Source organism: Xyrauchen texanus, chromosome 28 (genome assembly GCF_025860055.1).
Source record: "Xyrauchen texanus isolate HMW12.3.18 chromosome 28, RBS_HiC_50CHRs, whole genome shotgun sequence".
Classification (NCBI taxonomy): Eukaryota; Metazoa; Chordata; class Actinopteri; order Cypriniformes; family Catostomidae; genus Xyrauchen; species Xyrauchen texanus.
This window is the reverse complement of record NC_068303.1, coordinates 15,630,375-15,653,644: the sequence shown is the minus strand read 5'-3', so window position 1 is coordinate 15,653,644 and position 23,270 is coordinate 15,630,375. Positions and strand designations below refer to the sequence as shown.

General features: G+C 37.8%; 1 protein-coding gene across 1 annotated transcript in view; it reads left to right on the top strand.

Annotated features, from left to right (window-relative positions):
* LOC127621948 (otoferlin-like) overlaps positions 1-23,270 on the top strand; it is a 96,880-nt gene that overhangs the window by 50,497 nt on the left and 23,113 nt on the right. The window contains exons 7-20 of the mRNA XM_052095775.1: positions 883-1,009; positions 2,276-2,330; positions 3,391-3,522; positions 4,997-5,059; positions 5,212-5,296; positions 5,472-5,631; positions 7,275-7,461; positions 12,101-12,287; positions 12,393-12,616; positions 20,154-20,262; positions 20,408-20,603; positions 21,037-21,157; positions 22,226-22,326; positions 22,491-22,581. Of these exons, the coding sequence (XP_051951735.1) occupies positions 883-1,009; positions 2,276-2,330; positions 3,391-3,522; positions 4,997-5,059; positions 5,212-5,296; positions 5,472-5,631; positions 7,275-7,461; positions 12,101-12,287; positions 12,393-12,616; positions 20,154-20,262; positions 20,408-20,603; positions 21,037-21,157; positions 22,226-22,326; positions 22,491-22,581 (1,838 nt within the window). The remainder of the gene's footprint in view (positions 1-882; positions 1,010-2,275; positions 2,331-3,390; positions 3,523-4,996; positions 5,060-5,211; positions 5,297-5,471; positions 5,632-7,274; positions 7,462-12,100; positions 12,288-12,392; positions 12,617-20,153; positions 20,263-20,407; positions 20,604-21,036; positions 21,158-22,225; positions 22,327-22,490; positions 22,582-23,270) is intronic.

Below are 23,270 nucleotides of genomic sequence, written 5' to 3'. Positions count from 1 at the left end.
ATTTATTATGTATATGATTATTATATGTATTTTTGTACTAGCCTAGCGTGAGCTCAGTTTAATAAAAACCTTCACATTTTAACAAACAATATACATTTAAAAAAATAAAAAAGGTGTACAAGACCTATCATAATTACTAAAAAATAAGTTGATAAAAAGATCTAATGCAATATCTTGTGATTAATATATGCAATATGAGAGACAAACAATCTTATTGGGCCAGTCATTTTTGACCGGGAACACAAAATGTGTTAGCACAAATTGAACACAGCAAAAGGGTTAAAGTATTTACAGTATTTATTTAGTTATTTTTACTTGACCTTGTTAATTTTACTTTACATCAGTGGTTCTCAACTGTTTTTGCGTCAGGACCCAGATTTTAAATGGCACATTAAGTGGCGGCCCAACATAGTACCAAAAGTAACAAAATTGGCCTTAAAATGTAACATGACAGTTATTAATTTTACCACGAATTGCATAGGCCCAATAAAATGCAAAAGTATTAACATGGCATGGGACGAATAGGACTATTTTGTAAATGTGTAAATAGCAGCCAGAGTGTGATTTTCCAGAATAACTACTGGAACAAATATTGGGCCAAATATCGTATTAGTATTAACAAGTGTCAAGTTTACACCAAAACCCATAGAGTTTGATTGGACTCACAGCCATTAACAATAAGCCTAATTATTTTAAAATCCTGACTCTACACAATCACTAGTATATAGTTAGTAGCATTGTCCCTGCACTCTGAAAGCCCTTAAAAAAAGATCTGCCACCCATTTTTACTACAGGGAAGTGTACTTATTGATCCCAAATTGGAAATTCAGCTGAAGTACTGTAGTTCATGCAATACAAACTCAGCTGTAGTCTTGTGCACAGATGATCCTGCCATTTTGGATGCAGAAGATCTGGATCGAAAGGCAGTACGTCTGGGTGGTGGACTGGATCCTGATGCCATCTCACTGGCCTCTGTTACTGCAGTAACCACTAATGTCTCCAACAAAAGGTCAGATTGTTGCTGATGCATTTTGGGCAATACACTTTTTCAAAGTTTATCTGTTTTCATCATTTATAAAGGTGATATATCTACAAAAAAAAAAATTGTAGGTATGCAGTTTTTGAGAAGATATTTTATTTTTCTTGTCTTGTTTTCAAGTAAAAAATATCTAAACATCCTTAAATCAACAAACTTACTTGAGAAGCAACATTGCAGAAGACATTAAAACTTGTTTTCAGAGAATATATATATTTTTCTTATACATACAGTGCAAAAGTTTTAGCCTCTTGTGAAACATGTTGTATAGTGAGGATGTCTTCAAAAATAATGACATAAATAGTTTTCATTTATCACTTAATGTCATACAAAGTCCAGTAAACATAAAAAAGCTAAATCAATATTTGGTGTGAACACATTTGCCTTCAAATCAGCACCAATTCTGTTAGGTACATCTGGACACAGTTGTTCTTAGTTGTTGGCAGATAAGATGTTGGCACCTAAAAATATTAAGACAACACTGTAGTCTAACAACATTGTTTAATAAATGTTAATTTTATGTTATGACTTTGTTCAAACAATCTTTCATTTCCAGATTTTTCCCTCTTTTCTAACAGTACTTTGTCTTCGACTTCCATGTGCCTCCAGATGTCATGTTTGACAAAATCTTGAAACATAGTACCAAAAGTAACAAAATTGCAAAAGTTTTAAGCTTCATGGAGAATTCACCACAGTTCTTCTATCTATTTAGTCTCAATTACTTCTGTCTCTTTATGTACTCACAGACTGACTCGATGTTCAGTGGGGGGCTTTGTGGGGGCCATGACATCTCTTGCAGGGCTCCCTGTTCTTCTATAATCTTTCCATAATCTAATCTCTTCTCTTTGCAAAAGTCATGTTTGGAAGTCTAACATTTATATTTCCTATTGACACACTAAAGCTGAAGATATAAATAACCATCTTAAGACAAATGCTTTTGTGAAACATCTTATGTGCTTAAAACTTTTGCACAGTACTATATATACAGTCATTTCCCGAATGTTTTCTTGGTGTTGCATACATTTAATTTTGTTAGGAGTATGCGTAGAACAGCTACAAACAATTTGCCAATATGGTAATAACTCAATTGATATTTTCTATGAAAACAAGTCTTATTATCTTATACAATGTTAATATTGTATAAGTGGTAAAATAAATAAATAAGAGATTAAGAAAATAATTTGTTGTTTTGTGTTTAAATGTGTTTGATGGAGTATGATCCTCCATTCATATTTTCAGATCAAAGCCTGACATTAAGATGGAGTCCAGCTCAGGACGTCCAGTGGATTATCAGGTATGAAGAGAGACAAATGGGAAAAGATAGAGACAAATAGTGCTGAGCAAACTTCCGTTGGTGTATATGGAGTTATGTTATGTAAAGCCTCACACAGCTGAATAACTTTCCAGCTTTCACAAAGACAGTAACTGCATGGCCTTACTTGCCAACCAGGCATGTAAACCAGAAGAGTTTATCCTTGATTAGTGTATTCTGCTCAATGCCCTGAATATATTGTACAGAGCTGTCCCAAATAAACATCTAAGCCCTTAAACTTTAAGGTTTCAGAGAAGTCTTTGATGTTTACCAACTAATTGTCTCCTGCATAGCTGTTGTTTTGAGCAGTTCAGTACAAATGAATTTCCGTGCTGGCACTGAGTAATTATTTTACGATAAATGCAGAACATCCATAATGAATGTCCCCCCTGTGTGCCGTGTGAATGTTTTTAGGGGGGTTGTTCTATTTCTTTATGTCTAACAGTTCTGCTGCAGGCTGGAAACTCCTTTAGCTTTCTCTTTCATTCACTAACTTTTTGGACCCATTTGCAAAAAATTGTCACTGCAGCCTTGTTATTGTGTGCTTTCTTCACCCAGTTTCTTTTATTTTGAAAGAAGTTTATTGAGTTTATTTTTATTTTTTTTGCCTGTAAATTCAGATTTGGAGTGTAATAAAGGCATCACCAACAGGGGGAAATGAGAGCAAGCAGTTTGGTCTTTCATTGAAACTGTATAATAGTAAAGCTGAAGTATACTGTAAGGGCTGTTCTCACAAACTAAAATTACAAGAGAATTTAAAGATTCAGTCCACCTGACATTGCTGACAAAGTTTAGCTTTGGCATTTGTCCATATTCTGCCTTAGATCTTTACTATTCAAAGATCAAATAGAATACAGTTGCTCATTTGTCATTTTATTCCCTTAAACAATTTTATCTAATTGGTCCTCAAGACTTATAAACGCATAACAACTACAGTTCCTATGGTAACGCAAACTCATCATACTTGATGAGCAGCTAAGACTTGTTTTCTTCTCAAGTATGTTCTTTTGTGTATAATGTCCTACTTCAAAATGTCTTGCAGATCAGTGTTACTGTAATTGAGGCCCGTCAGTTGATTGGTTTGAACATGGATCCAGTGGTGTGTGTGGAAATCGGAGAGGAGAAGAAGTACACATCCATGAAAGAGTCAACAAACTGCCCCTACTACAATGAGGTTATACTCCCCTCCTGCATTGCTGAAATATCTGAGCAAAAGCTTTTCACTTGGCAGTTTAAAAGGCTGCTTGGCAGTTTCTTAGAGGGTAATTACACTTGGGTAATTTATGCATTGAATTAGAATAAAAGAAATATACACTTTCATTCTTTTGTGCATTAACTGTGTCTTTGTTAAATGGGACTTTCTTTTATCTGTATGGAAAATGTGGTTCAGGATATGGAAGTAGGCTCTGTTAAATTATGCATAATGTAAGTATTATTAATAATTTTCATATACTAACACACAAACAAAAACTTGTATTAACACTGATTATATCAGCACACTCTTCTACTTGATATTGAAAAATGTAATTAATTTATTGAAACACGAAAAAATTAAACCATAAATATTTCTAAATTCAAATTACACTTCAAACAAATGAAAATATAATCAAAATAACAAAGTGGTCAAAACAATCAGACCAAATCAAAAATGTTACCCTCTCCAACTTCTCCACCGGCCCCTTTTGCTGTGACTTAAAAACAGGAAGAAAAATACCAATACAAATTAGATCATAAATACAATACAAAATATAAATTAAATAATATTAATAGAAAAATAAAGCATGACCTGTCGACATTTTAACACAAATCTCATATATTTTTGTTTCATAAATCGGCTATTGTCAGGGCCATAATTTGAAGTTCCACATTATTATCAAAATTAGAACACGAACTTTACATATGCTACTACATATGCTTTACAAGCTACATATGTCAAATGTTCTCTGCAAAAATAGGGTAACGCATGGGGAAAATGTGAAGCATAACAGATGCTACCGAGTAATTGCACAGGGCTCACGTTGTGCAATAAATCATAACAAATCAAGAAAAGGATGTACGTTGCAGGAGAGATTTTGATGCAAATTGCCACCGAAACTGAAATTAAACAATGATAAAAAAACGCAGCTGAAGCGCATGGACATATCTTACCTACCACAAGCCCTGAGGGAAAAAAACAGATACATACATAAACTGGGCAAAGTTACTTGGAATCACATACTGTAATAAATCACATCTTTTAAATTGTCTGGCATTAGCATAATCACAGAAGTGAACTCTGTTTTATTTGCATATAGCGTGGGAATTGAAGATCAGATTTATATGTTTGGCGGAGACACATTTATGCGGCCAAGTGTAAATGGAATGTGCTCATTCAATTGGATAGCAGTCTGTTCAGTAAAAATGCATGAAGTGACCAAGTGTACATACCCCCCTATAGAGGGTCCAATGTAAATCAGATAAGACTATAGCAAGAATCATCTATTGGCTTGTAATGAGATGTATTTTTTCATGATAATTGCTCATATCAACACCTAAAAACATTAAGACAACACTGTAGTCTAACAACATTGTTTAATAAATGTTAATTTTATGTTATGACTTTGTTCAAACAATCTTTCATTTCCATATTTTTCCCTCTTTTCTAACAGTACTTTGTCTTCGACTTCCATGTGCCTCCAGATGTCATGTTTGACAAAATCTTGAAAATTTCAGTGAGTAGATTAATCATCTAGCATTTCTTTAGTGGCTATACACACCCTGTCAACATATGATTGTTTCTAGCATAAGAAATATCACTAATTGGTAACATACTGACTATGTTGAATGAATTGTTCTTCTACTCTTCTTTCATGCAAAATTCAAGGTGATACATTCTAAAAACATTCTACGAAGTGGCACGCTGGTGGGCACCTTCAAACTAGATGCTGGAACTGTTTATTCACAACCTGGTCAGTAACCATGGAAATGATAACAAGCAATTGTGCTTGGTTAATGTAATTTCATTAATTTAAAGTTTTTTTTTTTTTTTATGCCAAGTCTGCATTTCATTAAAACAGAGATATGCAAATTAGACTGAAAATGTCATCTGTTGGTTGTCTATTAATTGATGCATGTCTTTATCAGAACATCAGTTTCATCACAAATGGGCAATGCTGTCTGACCCTGATGACATTACAGCTGGGTGCAAAGGTTATGTTAAGTGTGACATTGCAGTCGTAGGAAAAGGAGACAACATCAAGACACCCCACAAGGCCAGTGAGACAGATGAAGATGACATAGATGGGTTAGTAACACAGATCTCTTCATTGATAAATGACAGTACTCACTGTAGTGTTAGATTAAATAATATTTTGATGTTAGATTAGAAGATTTTTATATACAAAAGATGCATAATACAAAGTTCACCCTGCTGAATAGACCAGCTCAGCTGGTCATCCACTTATGTTGTGTTTTAGATGCTGGTCACCAGCAATGGGATACTGGTGTGCTGGTGTCCCCACCAGGCTTCTTAACCCTCTGGGGTCTGAGGGTATTTTGGGTCCTGGAGAAGTTTTGACATGCCTTGGCATTTGTGCTTTTTTCAGTTGCTTAATAACATATTAATGGCTAAAGCCTGATAATGCTGTATTCAGCACAAACTGGGCTACAATAATATGTGAGCAACATGTGTGTACATGTTTGTATTTTTGAGAAAATAACGTTTATGCATGGTTTTTGAAAAAACTACCATTTTAAGTCATTCTTGTAGCCTAGAGTTTTTGCTACCAAATGATGTGAAAACCATCCTGATCACTCATTCATACAAAACAATATAGTAATTGAACTTTTGTAAGACACTTTTAGTGTTTGGCGTGAATGATCATGAATATGGATTGTAATTCACACATGAGAGACGAGTCCGTCGACCCCAGAGGGTTAACAAGTTTAAAGAAATATTCCAGTTCAACACAAGTCAAGCTCAATCAACAGCAATTGCAGCATAATGTTAATTATCACAAAATTTTGTTTCGACTCGTCCCTCGTTTTCTTTAAAAAAATAAAAATAAAAGCAATTCAGTGATGCACTTACAATGGAAGGGAAAGTGGCCAATCTGTAAACGTTAAAATACTCACTGTTTCAAAAGTATAGCCACAAGACGTACACAATATGTGTGTTAACATGATTTTAGTGTGATAAAATCACTAACCTTTTCTGTGTAAAGTTTATCCAATTTTACAACTGTAAACCCTGAAACGACTTTAAAATCAACGATTTACAGCTCAAATAATACACAAGTTTTGACAGAAGAATTAATGCAAGTTCTTTTTATAAAATTATAAGCTTCACATTTCTGTCTTTAAATCCTCCAAAAATTGTCCCCATTCACTTCAATTGTAAGTTCCTCATTTTAAGTTCGAATTTTACTTTTTTAAAAGAAAAGAAGGGATGAGTCAAAATTCATTTTTGTGGTAATCACCATAATGCCACAAATGCTGTAGATTAAGTTTAACTTGTATTAGACCCAGAATATTCCTTTAAGCAGCAAGACTTCCCTGGTCAGTCAGTTTTACCAGAAAGATCATGATGGTTAACGAGTTTCACCAGCTATGTTTTTCTAGTCCACCAGTTAAATCAGCACCAATTCTGCACTAAAACAGCACAAATCAGAAACCATGCTGGTCTTTTCAGGAAATTCAAACTGCATTCTACACCATCTAATGCAACAATAAATAATTTACAAGTCATGCAGTAAACAATGCGGTAGGCCTTTATAAAATGTTTGTTAAAGGCAAACATTGCCTAATCAGTGCCTTTAGATATAGTCTAATTAACAGTGCCATAATGCTATAATTTCCATTTCACTTAATGTTATTTATTTTGTGTATTTATTTATTTATGTTTGCATCATGTTGGTTAATTTTTCATGTCTGTTGGATATATTACAGGAATCTTTTATTGCCAGAGGGTGTGCCATCAGAGAGACAGTGGGCTCGTTTCTATGTCAAGATTTATAGAGCTGAGGGGCTTCCTAAAATGAACACCAGCATCATGGCCAACGTGAAGAAAGCTTTTATTGGGGAGAACAGGGACCTAGTGGATCCTTATGTCCTGGTACAATTTGCAGGGCAAAAGGTAAGAAACACTGGATAACACACTCATTAAGAGACCTATAGTACAAACATCTTAACACATAAGAGGTTTCACAAAAATTTTGTATTAAGATTAGGGATGTGCAGTGAAGCCATTATCTGTATTTGTATCTGTATTTGTACATATGACAAAATAATCTGTATCTTTCTAACTGTGTTTAATTGTATTTGGCTAAGGTGTATGTAAACTTCTAACTTCTACTGTATTTAGTTTATTGTACTATATTACCTTCATACCCAACTTTAATCTTGACAAACCTTATATTGTTCAAAATCTACAAGTCTGTAGCTTCTTAATATGCCCACTGTTTTGCGATCTGAATGACATAATTACAGAAATGCATCAAAATAATGAAAGAGTGGATTTTAAAACATGCAACATGTGAGCAGTATTACTTTAATATCTTAATCTCTTTAATATCTTCTGGTTTTGATCCGATCTGATGATGGCAGGAAATTCAAGCATACAATCCATGGTAAATGCCCACGATTGAAAGTTGACTTGACCATTTTATCCAAAACTGCAAAAATATGTGATGACTGATCATCCTTTGCTTGCATCATCATATAAATTATAAATTTATAATAAAATATTGATTATAAAACGTATTTCATCAATCAGCATCGAGGTCTTGATGTCTCCGCTATTCCGGTGATACGGCCATGTTGTTTGAGACCCACGAGTCTCTCTATAATTTACAGGCGGAGCTGTCAGTCAAACCAGATCAAAGGCTCCATGGCCTCTCCAAAATGTGCATTGGCTGTTTCAGTGAATAGATGCAGCCAATGGATTGCTAGTCAAGATTTGATTGACAGGTTATGTAGCCATTGGTATGACATTTCTATGGTTAAAGGGGTTGGCCTTGCTCATTCCAGAACAGTGATATCATCCTAGTGTTTGTTTGGATAGAGAACCTGAGGCCACCATTGGTGGGTAGAGTAGCAAAAAACTGTACTCAAGTAAAAGTACAATTACTTTAAAAGATAATTACTCAAGTAGAAGTAAAAGTGCTAACATAAATAATTACTTGAGTAAGAGGAAGAAAGTATCCAATTAAAAGAGTACTCAAGTGACTTAATTTCTTCTGCAGAACACAAATACATTTTTTAGAAGAATATTTCAGCTCTGTAGGTCAGTACAATGCAAGTGAATGGGTGCCAAAATGTTTATGCTCCAAAAGCTAATTCATGCACCATAAAAGTAATCCATACAACTCCATCTTCAGAAGTGATATGATAGGTGAGGGTGAGAAACACTCTATATTTAAGTAATTTTTTGCTAGAAGTTCTTCTCCCAGCCCAGCAGGGGACGATATGCAGAGAAGAATGTGAATCACCTAAAACACAAGAAGAAGAATGTGAAGGTGATCTGTTTCTCATCCACACATTCTAATATCACATTGCTTCTGAAGATATGGATTTAACCACTGGAGTTTTATGGATTACTTTTAAATTGACTTATGTGATTTTTTTTTAGCTTTAAAATGTTGGCACCCATTTGCTTGCACTTTATGGACTAAAAGAGATGAGAAATTCTTCTAAAAATCTTAATTTGTGTTCTGCTGAATAAAGGAAGTCATACACATCTGGGATGGCATAAGTACGGAAGAGGATTAGGGCCAAGCAATTATAAAAAAATAAAACCATCTCGAGATTAAAGTCATTATAATGCAAGATTAAACTCATTAAATTTCGAGAAAAAAGTCAAAATACAATCTTGAGAATAAACTCATTAAATATCGAGAATAAAGTCATTATAATGCGAGATTAAACTCGTTAAATTTCGAGAAAAAAAGTCGAAATACAATCTTGAGAATAATCTCATTAAATATCGAGAATAAAGTCATTATAATGCGAGATTAAACTTAACGAGTTTTTTATCGAAACACAACGACTTTATTCTCGAGATGGCTTTATTTTTTTTTATTATTGCTTGGCCCTAATCCTCTTCCGTACATAAGGGTGAGTACATTATTAGATAATTTTAATTTCTGGGTGAACTATCCCTTTAAGAGCTCTTGTCAGATCTGGATGAATTTGTCAATAAGAAGAGAGGTTTGGAAACCTTTCTAATATATAATAAAAACGTGAACAATGTCCCACAGGGAAATATAAACCAAAGCAAGATCATGTTTTATTAATGCCTACTTTCGCTATTTCATAGATTGTAATTGTTAGTTAAGTGTAGTTACCGTTTTCAGTGGTGAAAGAATTTAGATCATTAGTTCTGTACAGCAGTACCACTGCTCCTTAAAAGAGAGTACATAACCTGTGAAATGCTGTATGTTCGCGCCCCAGTTGTCAATAACGCGATCGACAGTGCAAAAGACATTTACACTTAATGTGGATTTTTACATTGATTTATACAGTTAATCCGCCTTAAAAACTGATGTCATAATAACCTTAATCGCTGATGTGGATATAAATGTGGTCAACTTTAAGAGACAGAAAGACGAGCTCTGACATTAAATCACTTCAGGTCAGGAATTTAACATCGTGCTCAGGTTTAGGCTAAAAATAAATACACTAGAATCATGTGTGAATCGTGTGGACATTTCAAGAGTGGAAAGTGTATATGATGTTGTATCTTAGTTAATGTTACACTTGATATGCTCCAGACTTGAACAATTATCAGAGACTGCAAACAGTTAAAACCACACACATCCGATCTGAAATCACACAGTCCGCATTTTCATTCATAAGGTTTACACTTTAGAAATATTGGCTGCACAGATTCATAAATTCATTGTAAATTTAGATATGTTTATTTAAAATGGGGCTTTATCCTTGTGCTTTTTGGATAATCCGTCATACAAATAGTTTTTTATATTATTCGGATGAATCCATTATTCGTTTTGAAAACAATATTCGTGCCTTTCCGAATAACGTATTCGGCTTCGGGCACATTCCTAGTTATGATGGTCATTTTTATCTTTAGTTTTAGTGTGTCAATAGGAAATCTACATGTTAGAATCCCAAACATTCCTTTTGCAAATAGAGTAGAATAAAATAGATGAAAAGGGAGCCCTGCAGCAGATAGTATGACCCCCCACAGAGCCCCCCACTGAACATTGTGTCAGTCTGGGATTACATTAAGAGACAGAAGTAATGCCAACATCTGTACCTGGGAGAATTGGTGATTTTTTGAAGGCAAATGTGGTCACAACAAATAATGATTTAGCTTTTTTTTTACATTTACTGGACTTAGTATGATCTTATTTGATCAGTGGAAACTATCAATTTTTTTTAAAGGGGTCATGACATGAGAAACCAAATTTGCCTTGATCTTTTGGTATATAAGAGGTCTTTGTATCATTAAAACGTCCTGCAAGTTTAATATTTTAAGACGTCCTCCCCATTCTAAACGAATCATTTATTTAATCAAGCTCAAAATACAGCTGGTTCTGGATTCATGGTTAGAAGTGACGTGACGGTTAGAAGTGACGTACCAGCGTTTGCATATGACCGCCTCCAGCACAAGATAACTACGCTTTAAGCGCAAGACAACTACGCTCATTTCAGTATCGCCGTGCGCCTCACAAGTGTTCAGTCGATGGACAGCGAGCTCTGACAGAGACTACTTGTGCACAGGAAAATTACGATGCCACACAGATGTGCTGTTCCTGGCTGTGGTCAAACAAAACCTCTGAATAAGCTGCCGAAAGATCCAGACGTCAGGGAAAAATGGATGCAGTTTATTTTTTGCGGACGTCCCAGTCACGGCAGTGTTAACTTAAGCGTTTGTTCTGTACGTTTTAAGGATGACTGTTTTGAGAACAAATCTCAATATGATGCTGGCTTTGCCAGAAAACTGTTGCTCAAAGATAAGTCCGTGCCGACTATTCTGGGAACAACGACGACGCAAACTGTAAGTAATCTATTTTAAATTTTAAATTACTTTTTAAAGCGCAATTTCATTCATTATGAATAATCACAGTGTTTTTACTTAGTTTACTTGCATATTGTTCTGGCTGGGGGCGTCAATAATTGATACATAGGCACTGACGTTAGCCAATCATAACAGTGGGCGTTAACACTGAAGTCTTAAATGGAAAACGCCCCCAAAACAGACTGTTTGAATCAGAGGATGAGAAACAGGGTGGGAAAAGGTCATAAATCACTAGATTTTAAAAGTTTTTCTTAAAAAAAAATATATTAATACTATAATTGCACCTAAGGGAACATAATAATACAATAAAAAAACCCATGTCATGACCCCTTTAAGACATACTCACTATGCAACATTTTGCACAATAAGGTATATTTATACTTGCCCATGTTTTATATATTGTATAATGCGAGAAGGTCTAGAATACCTGGAGAAAGGTATCAGTTAACATTCTAACTGCCAGGAAGTGTGCAACCTACATGCTGCAACCTTTGCTAATGGGCATTCAGTTCTGAAAAAATTGTCAAGTCAGTCACTCTGGAAATGATGTCCTGAGAATGCTGATAGGCTGGTGACACTACAAGAACGTGCATAGTACCAGAGATGTCAACATTTTTATTTTATTTTCTTGTTTTAACTGAAAATGCAATTTCTCCTGTTTTTGTGTGTGTGTGTGTGTGTGTGTGTGTGTGTGTGTGTGTGTGTGTGTGTGTGTGTGTGTGTGTGTGTGAAGGGTAAAACCTCAGTTCAGAAGAGCAGCTATGAGCCCATCTGGAATGAGCAAATAGTGTTCACGGAGATGTTCCCACCTTTGTGTAGGCGATTAAAAGTTCAGATCCGTGATTCAGACAAGGTGAATGATGTTGCCATAGGAACACATTTCATCGATCTACGCAAGATTGCGAATGATGGAGACAAAGGTACCGACAATCTGTCCCAACACAACAGTAACCGTTTAATGAATGTAGCAGTTGTACATCCATTAAACAGTGAATAGAATTAACTTCTCTTTTATCCCAACCCAGGGTTCTTGCCCACTATGGGTCCGGCCTGGGTGAATATGTATGGTTCCACCCGCAACTACACCCTGATGGATGAGCACCAGGACCTGAATGAGGGTCTAGGAGAGGGTGTCTCCTTCAGGGCCCGCCTCCTCATTAGTATCACTGTGGAAATCTTAGACACCACCTCCGCAGAGATAATGAGCTCTACTGAGGTACAAATGGAGCCAGTGTCCAACATCTCAGAGGTGAGATTACATATTTCCTTTTTTACATTCAAAAAGGATGGTCAAATGGATAGCTCACCCAAAAGTAAAATTCTGTCATAATTTTCTTGCCCTCATGTTGTTCCAAATTTGTGTGACTTTTTTCTTTCATGTAACAGAAAAGTAATTATCTAGCAGAATGTCCAAGTTGTTCTTTTCCTTATGATGAGAGAAAATGGTGACCAAAAGAACATATATACTGGGACATACTGCTTAATATCATCTTTTGTGTTCCACAGATAAAATAAAATCATAACTCAGGTTTTTCATTTTTGGGTGAACTATCCTTTTAAGGCTTTATGACATTTCTCTTGAAATCAGTATTGGACACAGTATTACACATTAATCATTTGCAATCCAGCTGGTTCATTATAACTCTTCTGTGTCCTTCTGATCCCCCATATGTCTATATATCTGCACTATATCTACATGTAAAGACAAATGGATTACAAGTCCAGATTTTATTAAATATTTAACTACAAACTGGGAAATTACAAGCCCAAGTTTTATGTCTTCAGACGAAAAGTCATTGAAGATGTGGGAGTTAAGTCCAGCTGTCTGTGATTTTGTTTGGCCCTTGGGCATTACATATTGATTGTCAGAATGCATTTTACTGTCCATTGATCCAAGCTACATGAAGAGACATAAAACGTGTAAGTTAAAGATTTGTCAAGGCTGTGATCATTGACACAATACAGATGTACTGGAGACTAACACAGATAATCAAATGTTCTCTTATTGATTAGGGTAGGAGTTTAACAAACTCTTCAAAGCTGAAGTGGATCATTTTTAGCGGCACCTAACAGACATTATACAAATAAACATTGTTTTCAAACAGCTTTTCCACACATAACTTACACTATTGGATGGCTTTCAACCCCATTGTACCCTAACAATTCCACTTTAAGTCCTCGTAAATATGTTATATTTTTTCGATTTACCACAGATCGTTACCATGGTTAGATTAATGTAAAAAATGTTTCTATAAATCATACTATGGTTTTCGTTTTGAAATATAGTGATGTAAACACTGCACTTGTTACTACAAGTGCCATAATTGTAATAAAAAAGTACTGTAGATTCCCTCGCACTCAATAGATTATTTAGTCTGAACATATGTGAACAAAATTCTGTGAACTAATAATGATGGTGGAAAGTGATCATGTTTTCCAAATAATTATTATTATTTTATTTTTTATTTAACCTTTATTTAACCAGGTTTGTCTCATTGAGATATAAAATCTCTTTTTCAAGAGAGACCTGGCCAAGATAGCAGAACAAATTAGATCACACAATCACAAAACAAACACAAAAGGGGCAAAGACAACTCAAGTGCATTTCAATTAAATAAAAGTGCCATTATTTAAAACATTTGCATGTGTGGATGGACTCATGTTCTATAGTTTTAACATAACCTTTAAAATCATTTAAGGAAATTAGATACTGTAGTTTAAGTGTTTTCTGTAGGTCATTCCAAGTAGAAGGTGCAACAAACATGAAAGCTTTTTTGGACAACTCTGTCCAGGCTTGAGGTACATTCAATGAAATTGTTTTCTGGGAAGTAAAACATAAGTACTCTGTGTAAAAGAAAGAAATTCAGATATCTAACATGGAAGCCTGCCTATAATGCCCTTATATATAAAGATATAAAGGTGAGTAAGCCGGCGAATTGATAGAGAAGGCAAATTCACTGTGGAGTAAAGTGTACAGTGATGAGTGAGGGGTCTACAATTTGAAATAAATCTTAAAGCTCCATGAAACACAGCACCAACCTCTGAAGACACTTATATGGAGCATTCATAAACAACAGATCACCATAATCAATAATAGAGAGAAATGTGGCATCAACTATCTTTTTTCGGGCAGAAAAAGTAAAACAAGATTTGTTCCTAGTTTGAAAAAAAAACATTACTTTGGTCTTCTCTGCATTAAGCACAAGCTTTAATTGATAAAGCTGTGCTTGCACTATATCGAAATCAGTTTGCAAGCATTCATATGCCTTCCTAATGGTAGCTGCACAACAATAAATAACCGTATCATCTGCATAAAAATGGAAAAATGCATGTTGGACATTTTCCCCCAGACAGTTTATATAAATAGTGAATAAAAGTGGCCCCAGAATGGAGCCTTGTGGGACCCCTTTACAGATTGATAAATATTTTGACGTTAGGCCATCAACTTGCGTAGCTTGAGTCCTATCAGCGAGGTAGTTGATAAACCATCCCACAGAGTGCTGAGACAAACCTATACTGATCAGTCTCTGAGCTAGTATGCTATGGTCAACAGTGTCAAATGCTTTGGACAGATCAATGAACAGAGACACACAGTGTTTCTTGTCATCAAGTGCTTTGACTATATCATTAATTACTTTTATAGCAGCAGTGGTAGTACTGTGTTTTTTCCTGAAACCAGATTGATGCTTAGATAAAATTGACTGAGCATTTAAATACTCTTTCATTTGTTCACTAACCAAAGATTCCAACACTTTGGCCAATGCTGAAAGTTTGGAAAAGGGTCTGTAATTATTAGACAAGGTAGGGTCACCTACTTTCAAAAGTGGTAAAACATAAGCAGATTTCCAAACCTTGGGGTTTTATTTTGTGACCAGTGAAAGATTAAAAAGATGAGTCAGAGGTTCAGCTAGGATATCTGCGGCTAATTTCAAAAAGAAAGGTTCTAAGTGATCAGGGCCCGCAGGTTTTCGAGGATTCAATTGCTTAAGGGCTTTATGAAAATCAGCAACAGAGAAGGAGCTAAAACTGAGTTTTGTTGGCAGTAATAAAGGTGTCATTTACAGGCTCCGACACTATAGGGGCAACAGAATCAAACAAGAACCCAGATGATATGAAATGCTCATTAAAACAATTTAACATTTCTACTTTGTCAGATATAGACACACCATTTGCTCCAAATACTCCCCTTCTGTCACTCACTCGACGTTGTGTCAAATTAAGTGACACAAGGGGTCTTCCTGGGATGCCAAACGTACCTCTGAACCTAAGAAAAGTCCAATGTCAAGTTGGCAGACAGAATTTGCATGGCCCACCCCAGACATACGGGTATAAAGGGAAGCGGCGCAGCGAGTGGCAGTCAGAATTTTTCTTCAGAGCCGAACGGTTGTGCAACAGCAAGCTGAGTTCACCAGTGTTCCACTCACCTCTACTGGCAATAAGCACTGCTGTTGGATCTACGGCACATTTCCAGCTGGCGTTCTCTCTCTGCACGCTGTGCTGTCCAAGCCCCTGGGCACTTCGACAGCGCTTTCATTGCCTGAAAGAATATTTCTCCTCCTAAAAAGATTTTCTTTCCTCTAAAATAGTTTGAGTTCCCACTCATGAAAGAGCAATACACAGCAGGCGTTGCACGTCCTTTTCAGGACACGTCTTTTTAAAGATGTCAGTCAGTGCTCAGGTGCCTCGCTCTTTTCGAGCTCGGCACAGGGGTTCCTCTAAAACAATTCCAGAGTCTCCTGGGGCATATGGCATCCTCAGCCGCAGCCGTGCTGCTCGGGTTGATGCATATGAGACCGCTTCAGCACTGGCTACAGACTCAAGACTTTCAACCCTTGGACAGACCTCTGCTTTCTGCGGACCAAAGTCCCCTTGCAGCAGGTGTCCAGATGTGTCGTGGAGACCACAGACGCCTCTCGACAGGGTTGGGGCGCCGTGTTCAATGGGCATGCTGCCGCTGACCTCTGGGCAGGACCCCGGCAGCATTGGCACATCAACTGCCTAGAGTTCTTGGCTGTATCTCTTGCCCTACGGAGGTTTCTCCCACTAATCTGTGGCAAGCACGTCTTGATCCATTCAGACAGCACCGCGACGGTAGCGTACATAAATCGCCATGGCGGTGTGCGCTCTCGTCATATGTCACAACTCGCCCGCCATCTCCTCCTTTGGAGTCAGCCGCGACTCAGGTCGCTGCGCAACACTCACATCCCTGGCAACCGCAACACGACAGCGGACGCGCTATCGCAGCAGGTTTCGCCCAGTGGAGAGTGGAGGCTCCACCCCCAGGTGGTCCAGCTGATTTGGGACCAATTCGGCAAGACACCGATAGATCTTTTTGCCTCCCAAGACAACTCCCACTGCCCGCTCTGGTACTCCCTGACATTAGCTCCTCTTGGGACAGATGCGCTGGCACACAGCTGGCCCCGGGGGCTGCGCAAGCACACATTTCCCCCAGTGAGCCTCCTTGCACTGGTGCTGTGCAAGATCAGGGAGGATGGGGAACAGGTCTCCTTGGTGGCTCCTTACTGGCCCACCCGGACATGGTTCTCGGATCTTACGCTCCTAACGACAGCACCTCCCTGGAAAATTCCCCTTGGGTAACACGACTTGATTATCAGGTTCCTTAGAGGTGCCCGGAAACTGAACCCTCCCCGGCCAAGCCTTTTCCCCTCCTGGGATCTCTCTGTGGTCCTCGTGGGCCTTCAGAGACCCCCCTTCGAGCCACTTGATTCATTTGAGATCAAGGACCTCTCCCTGAAGACGGCCCTCCTGATTGCGTTAGCCTCCATCAAGAGGGTTGGGGACCTGCATGCGTTCTCTGTCAGCGACACCTGCCTGGAGTTCGGTCCGGCACATTCTCACATTATCCTGAGGCCGCGACCAAGCTACATGCCCAAGGTTCCTACGACCCCCTTCAGGGACGAGGTTGTGAGCCTGCAAGCAAGCTTCCTCGGGAGGATGCAGTCCCAGCCTTCTTGTTGCTGTGTTGTATGTACTTTGCATATCTATTTGGATGTTCTGAGCAGCTCTTTTTCTGCGAGAAAGGGAACGCCGTCTCCAAACAGAGGTTAGCCCACTGGGTCGTTGATGCTATTTCCTTAGCTTATCAAACCCAGGCCGTGCCCGCCCCTTTGGGGGTTCGAGCACATTCTATGAGATGTGTGGCATCTTCGTGGGCACTGGCCATGGCACCTCCTAGCAGACATCTGCAGAGCAGCGGGCTGGGCAACCCCCAATACCTTGGATTTTACAATCTCAGGGTTAAGTCGGTCTCGTCCCGTGTTTTGTCAGGTCCGAGCCGGTAGAACTCGGTAACGCGGCACAACCGACCGGGTGTTCCGCTTGCACACAGCACCCTTCACCAAGTTGATCCTGTGTGCCTTCTATCCCAGGTTAGCCACTAAGCATCGCTCCCTAGCTGTTCTCCTCCCTAGCCTTCTGGCCGGAGAATTCAGCGGAGCAATTCGCTGCCAGACCCACTACGAGTCACAGGTGCTCTGTACTGGGGTCGGACACCACGGGCTTAGTTCCCTTTTCAGGCAAACTCCCTGTGATGTATTTCCCGCGGTACGGTCCCCCTGTTGGCGGACCTGCGTTTCCCATGAACAGTCCCACTGCCCCGGTCACCATGCTTGTAGAGTCCCCCCTCATTAGGCTGGACCTACCACTGCGCCAATTCCCACGTACGCCTTCACAACCCTCGTGGTGTATTTGCCACATGTTACCTCACCCTAGACTGGGCAGGATGTGGCCTCCGCAGGGTCTTTTCCCCCCGAAAGAATAGGACCGGGAAAGATCGCCTTCCGCTCAGCATTGCATAGCGTTAAGATAGCCCCAGCCATTTCACATCCTATGTTAGAGACATAGTGAGAGAAAAGGCATGGCTGCCTGGCTTGCTCCCATGCTAGTCATGTAGCACCTGTTCCCCCCCTCAGGGGTGCGGGGAACCTAAGGTCTGTATGTGACACCTCTTTTGGGGTGTTGGGGAGGGCTACGTGCAGCTGATACAGTTGCCTCTAGCACACAGTAGCCTGCTTGCACCTGTCTCTGCAGTTCACGTAACACGGTCAGTGTGTGCCGTTTTTATATGGGACCCCTTGTGTTACTGTTCCCACGTCGAGTGAGTGACAGAAGGGGAATGACATGGTTACGGTTGTAACCTCCGTTCCCTGAGGGAAGGAATCATTTTGAGACATTTTGTCCCTCCTGCCACAGCACTAGACCTACCACTGTAAACGGCCGTACATTATTTTCGGCTCCTGAGTGCAAAAACCTGACTGACAGACGCACGCCCGCTTTCCTTTATACCCGTATGTCCGGGGGCGGGACATGCAAATTCTGTCTGCCAATTTGACATTGGCCTTTTCTCAGGTTCAGAGGTCCTTTGGTGTCCCAGGAAGACCTTGTTCCTTCCCTCGGGGACCGGAGGTTATGACAGTAACCATGACGTTATTTGAACAAAAACTTAAAATTTTATCGAATTACATAAAAAAAAATAAAAATAGTACACAAAATTCAAATGCATTACATTATTTAGGCATTCAAGTTAAGCATTAAAAAACTATACAAAAAGTGGCTTTAGAAGGCAATATATTGTTTATTTCCATATTATTAAACATAAGCCTGTCATTGGCCTACAGTTAACAGCAATCAATTTTGCAATTAAATTAATATATCAGTCAGATATATTAGAAATTTATTATGAGGGTTTGTCTAAGGGCCTGTCACATGCCTCAGATGGATGCTTTTGGAGTGTCTCGTTGCATTGCTTCATAAACATTCCATTTTAGGGTCGCTGTGTTAAGTTAAACAAAGTTTGAAACTTAGAAAAACATGTCTTGAGATCCCTGCCTTCGAATTTGCTATCCATCAAGCTGTGTTTGTACGTAAGAACGTATTTTCATCTTGTGATGTCTGCTGTTGGTCAGGGTGGTTTCTTCTATATGTTTTAGCTGCGTGTTACCTATACAGCGAGTTTCACTTACTTCCCCCTTGAGAAAACAGTTGGTACTCCATGCTTGAATTGCTAATATGGAAGAAATATTCCTTATTACAGTCCAGGGACATAATTAATTGCATACATTTTAATTAATGCATTAAATCGACAGCCCTAATTAAAATAATAAAAAAAGGAATGTCATGACTCCTTTAAAGGTGCACTCAGTATTTTTTTTTCTCATTTAAAAAATATAACTCCTAAAGACATGAATTGTAATTTTGCAATATATGTAGGAAATCATGACCACTCGCATTAAAATGAAGACTCCAGTCATATCAGTAATCTTATAAAAGCTGTTTAATTCTACATGGAGAGGGTTCGCACATGAGGGCTGCCATGTTAGAATCACATGACCAGCCAAATACTTCGCTTAATCTCACTAACGTCCTGTTATCTGACACTTTCACTCATTGATTAAAGTAATCATGGCTGACTGAATACAAATTTTCTACAAAACCATCTGAAACTGAAAACTATTGATTTTAAATGATACATCCAAGCAGCTAGGTGTCATTGTAAGTCTAAGGTGACACAAAGAATAAATTTACTAAGTGCAACTTTAATTTTAAAGTTATTATATAACATCACTAAACTAACAAATGGGTTAGATCAAGTAGAAATATATCCAAAATATAACAATTTCAGATTTCCACTTTTTACATTTGAAAAGATGTGAGAAGACCCAACATGGAAAAATAAAATTTTGCAAAACAAAAATAGTGTCACTATACCCTGAGGGCCTTCTTGGTGTGCTTCTAACCATCTCACCATCTTAATTTTTCACATTCAGAGTGCCACAGGGAGGATGGAGGAGTTTTTTCTTTTCGGAACTTTTTTGGAGGCCACAATGATAGACCGGAAAATTGGAGATAAACCCACCAGCTTTGAGGTCACTATTGGTGAGCTAAAGCCAATGACTTGTGACATATTTTCAACACATTCACCTTTCAATATTCTTGTGAATTTAAAAGTATATTGATTCAAAGCTTTATCAATAATAAATAGAAAAATCATAGCACCATGTGGACACAATTTTCTACTTAGGTAACTATGGTAACCAGATAGATGGAGTGAGCAAGTCTACATCTGCAAAAAAGAAGAAAGAGGGTGGAGGGGAGAATGAGGAGGAGGAGGAGGAGGCTGAACTCATCCACAACTCCAGTGATGAAGAGGCAGAGGATGATGGAGATTTGACATCTGTGCCGTCCACCCCTCCTATGAAACCAGTTATCACTGACAGGTCAGAGGATAGGGAACATGGGCCAAGGTCAAAGGAACATGATCAAATATCATAGAAATTGCAGTGACAAAAAAAGTCCAACATTACAGAGTGGTCAACATTACAGAGACTCTATGACGTGTGTGAAAGTCCCTTTCTTGTCATCTAGCAATTATAGCATATGGCTGCTAGCAAAAAGCATTGTGCTATTAGTATATGTGACTGATATATATATATATATATATATATATATATATATATATATATATATATATACATACATACACACACACACACACACACACACACACACACACACACACACATCACAGGCAACTTAAATTGTTTGCAGTTTGTCCAAATTTAACTTCAAAGGTCAGCATTTGTTTAATGATGCCATTTACTGTTGAGCTCTGACTTACAATCTAATGTGTTAATTTTGCTCCATTTACAGAAATTACTTCCACTTGCCTTACTTTGAGAAGAAACCCTGTATTTACATCAAGAGCTGGTGGCAGGACCAAAGGAGACGGCTCTACAACTCCAATATCATGGACAAGATTGCAGAAAAACTGGTCAGGCATCTAGAATTGACACTCAAATTCAAATTTAGCTATTTAACTGTAAAACTGTCAATAGAGTTAAAGTGATAGTTCACCCAAAAATGAAGATTCTGTCATCTTTTACTCACCATGATGTTGTTTTTGTTCCAAACCCCTATATCTTCCCTATGAAAGAAAATGTCAGGCAGTATGTTAGGGACTGACAGCCTCAGTCAATATTCACTTTCATTGAATGGAAAAATCTAAATGTTTAAGAATTGCTCCTCGTATTTCATAGATTTTTTATTTATTTATTATTTATTTTTTGCAGGTTTAGAACCATGATGTAAATGATGCAATCTATTCTCATAGAATAAACATTACTATAACAACAATTTTGCAAACTGAGTTTTACGTACTGCTCTCTAATTTTTGCTGAAGTTTCCTGGCGAAATGAACACTAGAGGTGCTACAACAACTGTGCTTTTTGTTCTCTTTCACACAAACCACGTGTACTTTGGCTGTTTAGGACTTTTTAAGCACATGTTCTTCACACTATGTGAAATGAGATGAATTGATGCGCTTGCATCTGTAAATCTGCTTTTCACGCAGATGTAGCTTTTTAAACACTATCGGTTAGGTTTAGGTGTTGGTTAAGGGTAAGGCTGTCTGTTTTATTCACCTTTCATTTGTCTTTCAGAACACTATCGGTTAGGTTTAGGTGTTGGTTTAGGGTAAGGATTTTTGCATTTAATTTATCTTTTAGGACACTATTGATTAGGTTTAGGCTAAAGATTTAGGTTAGGGAGGTACGTTTTACTCATTAAAACATCTATTTAGTAGTCACCTTAAAAACCTTGTCTGAATACAACATCATTTCACTCGCTCTCCTGCTGGACATTTCACTAGGAAACTGCAGCCAAAGGTTAACACGTAACTTTGGTTTGCAATAATTAAGTAAATTTCATGAGATTAGACTGCAATGATGACAGAATTTTCATTTTTGAGTGAACTAACCCTCCTTCTAAACACTTATAATAAGTTTTTGTAAAACATCTTTATTCAGTTTGTATTTATGTATGTGTGTGTCTATGTAAACAGGAAGAAGGCCTAAATGATGTTCAAGAAATCATAAAAACAGAGAAAGCGTATCCAGAGCGCAGACTTAGGGGTGTATTAGAAGAACTCAGCTCAAGTTGCAGGTGAGAGACCCTAAAGTGGCTCATTTGAATCCAGGCAATCAATGTGAAAGTCTATTCTTCAACTAATGGAACAACATTAAAAGAGTCTGTGTGTTATACATTTTCAACTTTCTCACATCAACAATCTATTGACATTTATCTACCCCTATTTTCTGTGATGTAAGCCGATTTGTTACACTAGCAAACAAAGATCAGAATCAAGCCGGAAGAACCAAACTGGATAGGGAGAGGCTGAAGTCCTGTATGAGAGAGATGGTAAGCCTACACACCCTACAGATACTGTTTATGGTCACAGCTTGGACATTAAAGGGCTAGTTCACCCAAAAATCAAACTTGTCTCATCACTTACTCACTTTCATTCCATCTCAAATGTGTATGATTTTCTTTCTTTTGTGGAACACAAACAAAGATTTTTAGAAGAATATCTCAGCTCTGTCCACATAAGGCAAGTGAATGGAGACCAGAACTTTGAAGCTTCCAAAAGCACCTAAATGCAACATAGAAGTAATCCGTATGACTACAGTGGTTTGATATATCAGTGGTCTTCTGAAATGATCCAATCAGTTTGGTTGAGGAACAAATCAACATTTCACTCCTTTACTATAAATCTCCACTTTCACTTTCAGAATGTAAAAGTGTAAGTGGAGATGTATAGTAAAAATAAGACTAACATATGTATCTGTTTGTCACCCACACCTATTATATAACTTCTAAAGATATAGATTTATCCACTGGATTATTCTATGATGCCTTAATGTGATTTTTGGAGCTTCAAAAGTCTTGTCACCATTCACTTGCATTGTGTGGACCTACAGAGCTGACATATTCTTCTTAAAATCTTTGTATTTGTTCTGCAGAATAAAGAAAGTCATACACATCTGGGATGGCATTAGGGTGAGTAAATGATGTGAGAATTTTCATTTTTGGCTGAACTATCCCTTTAA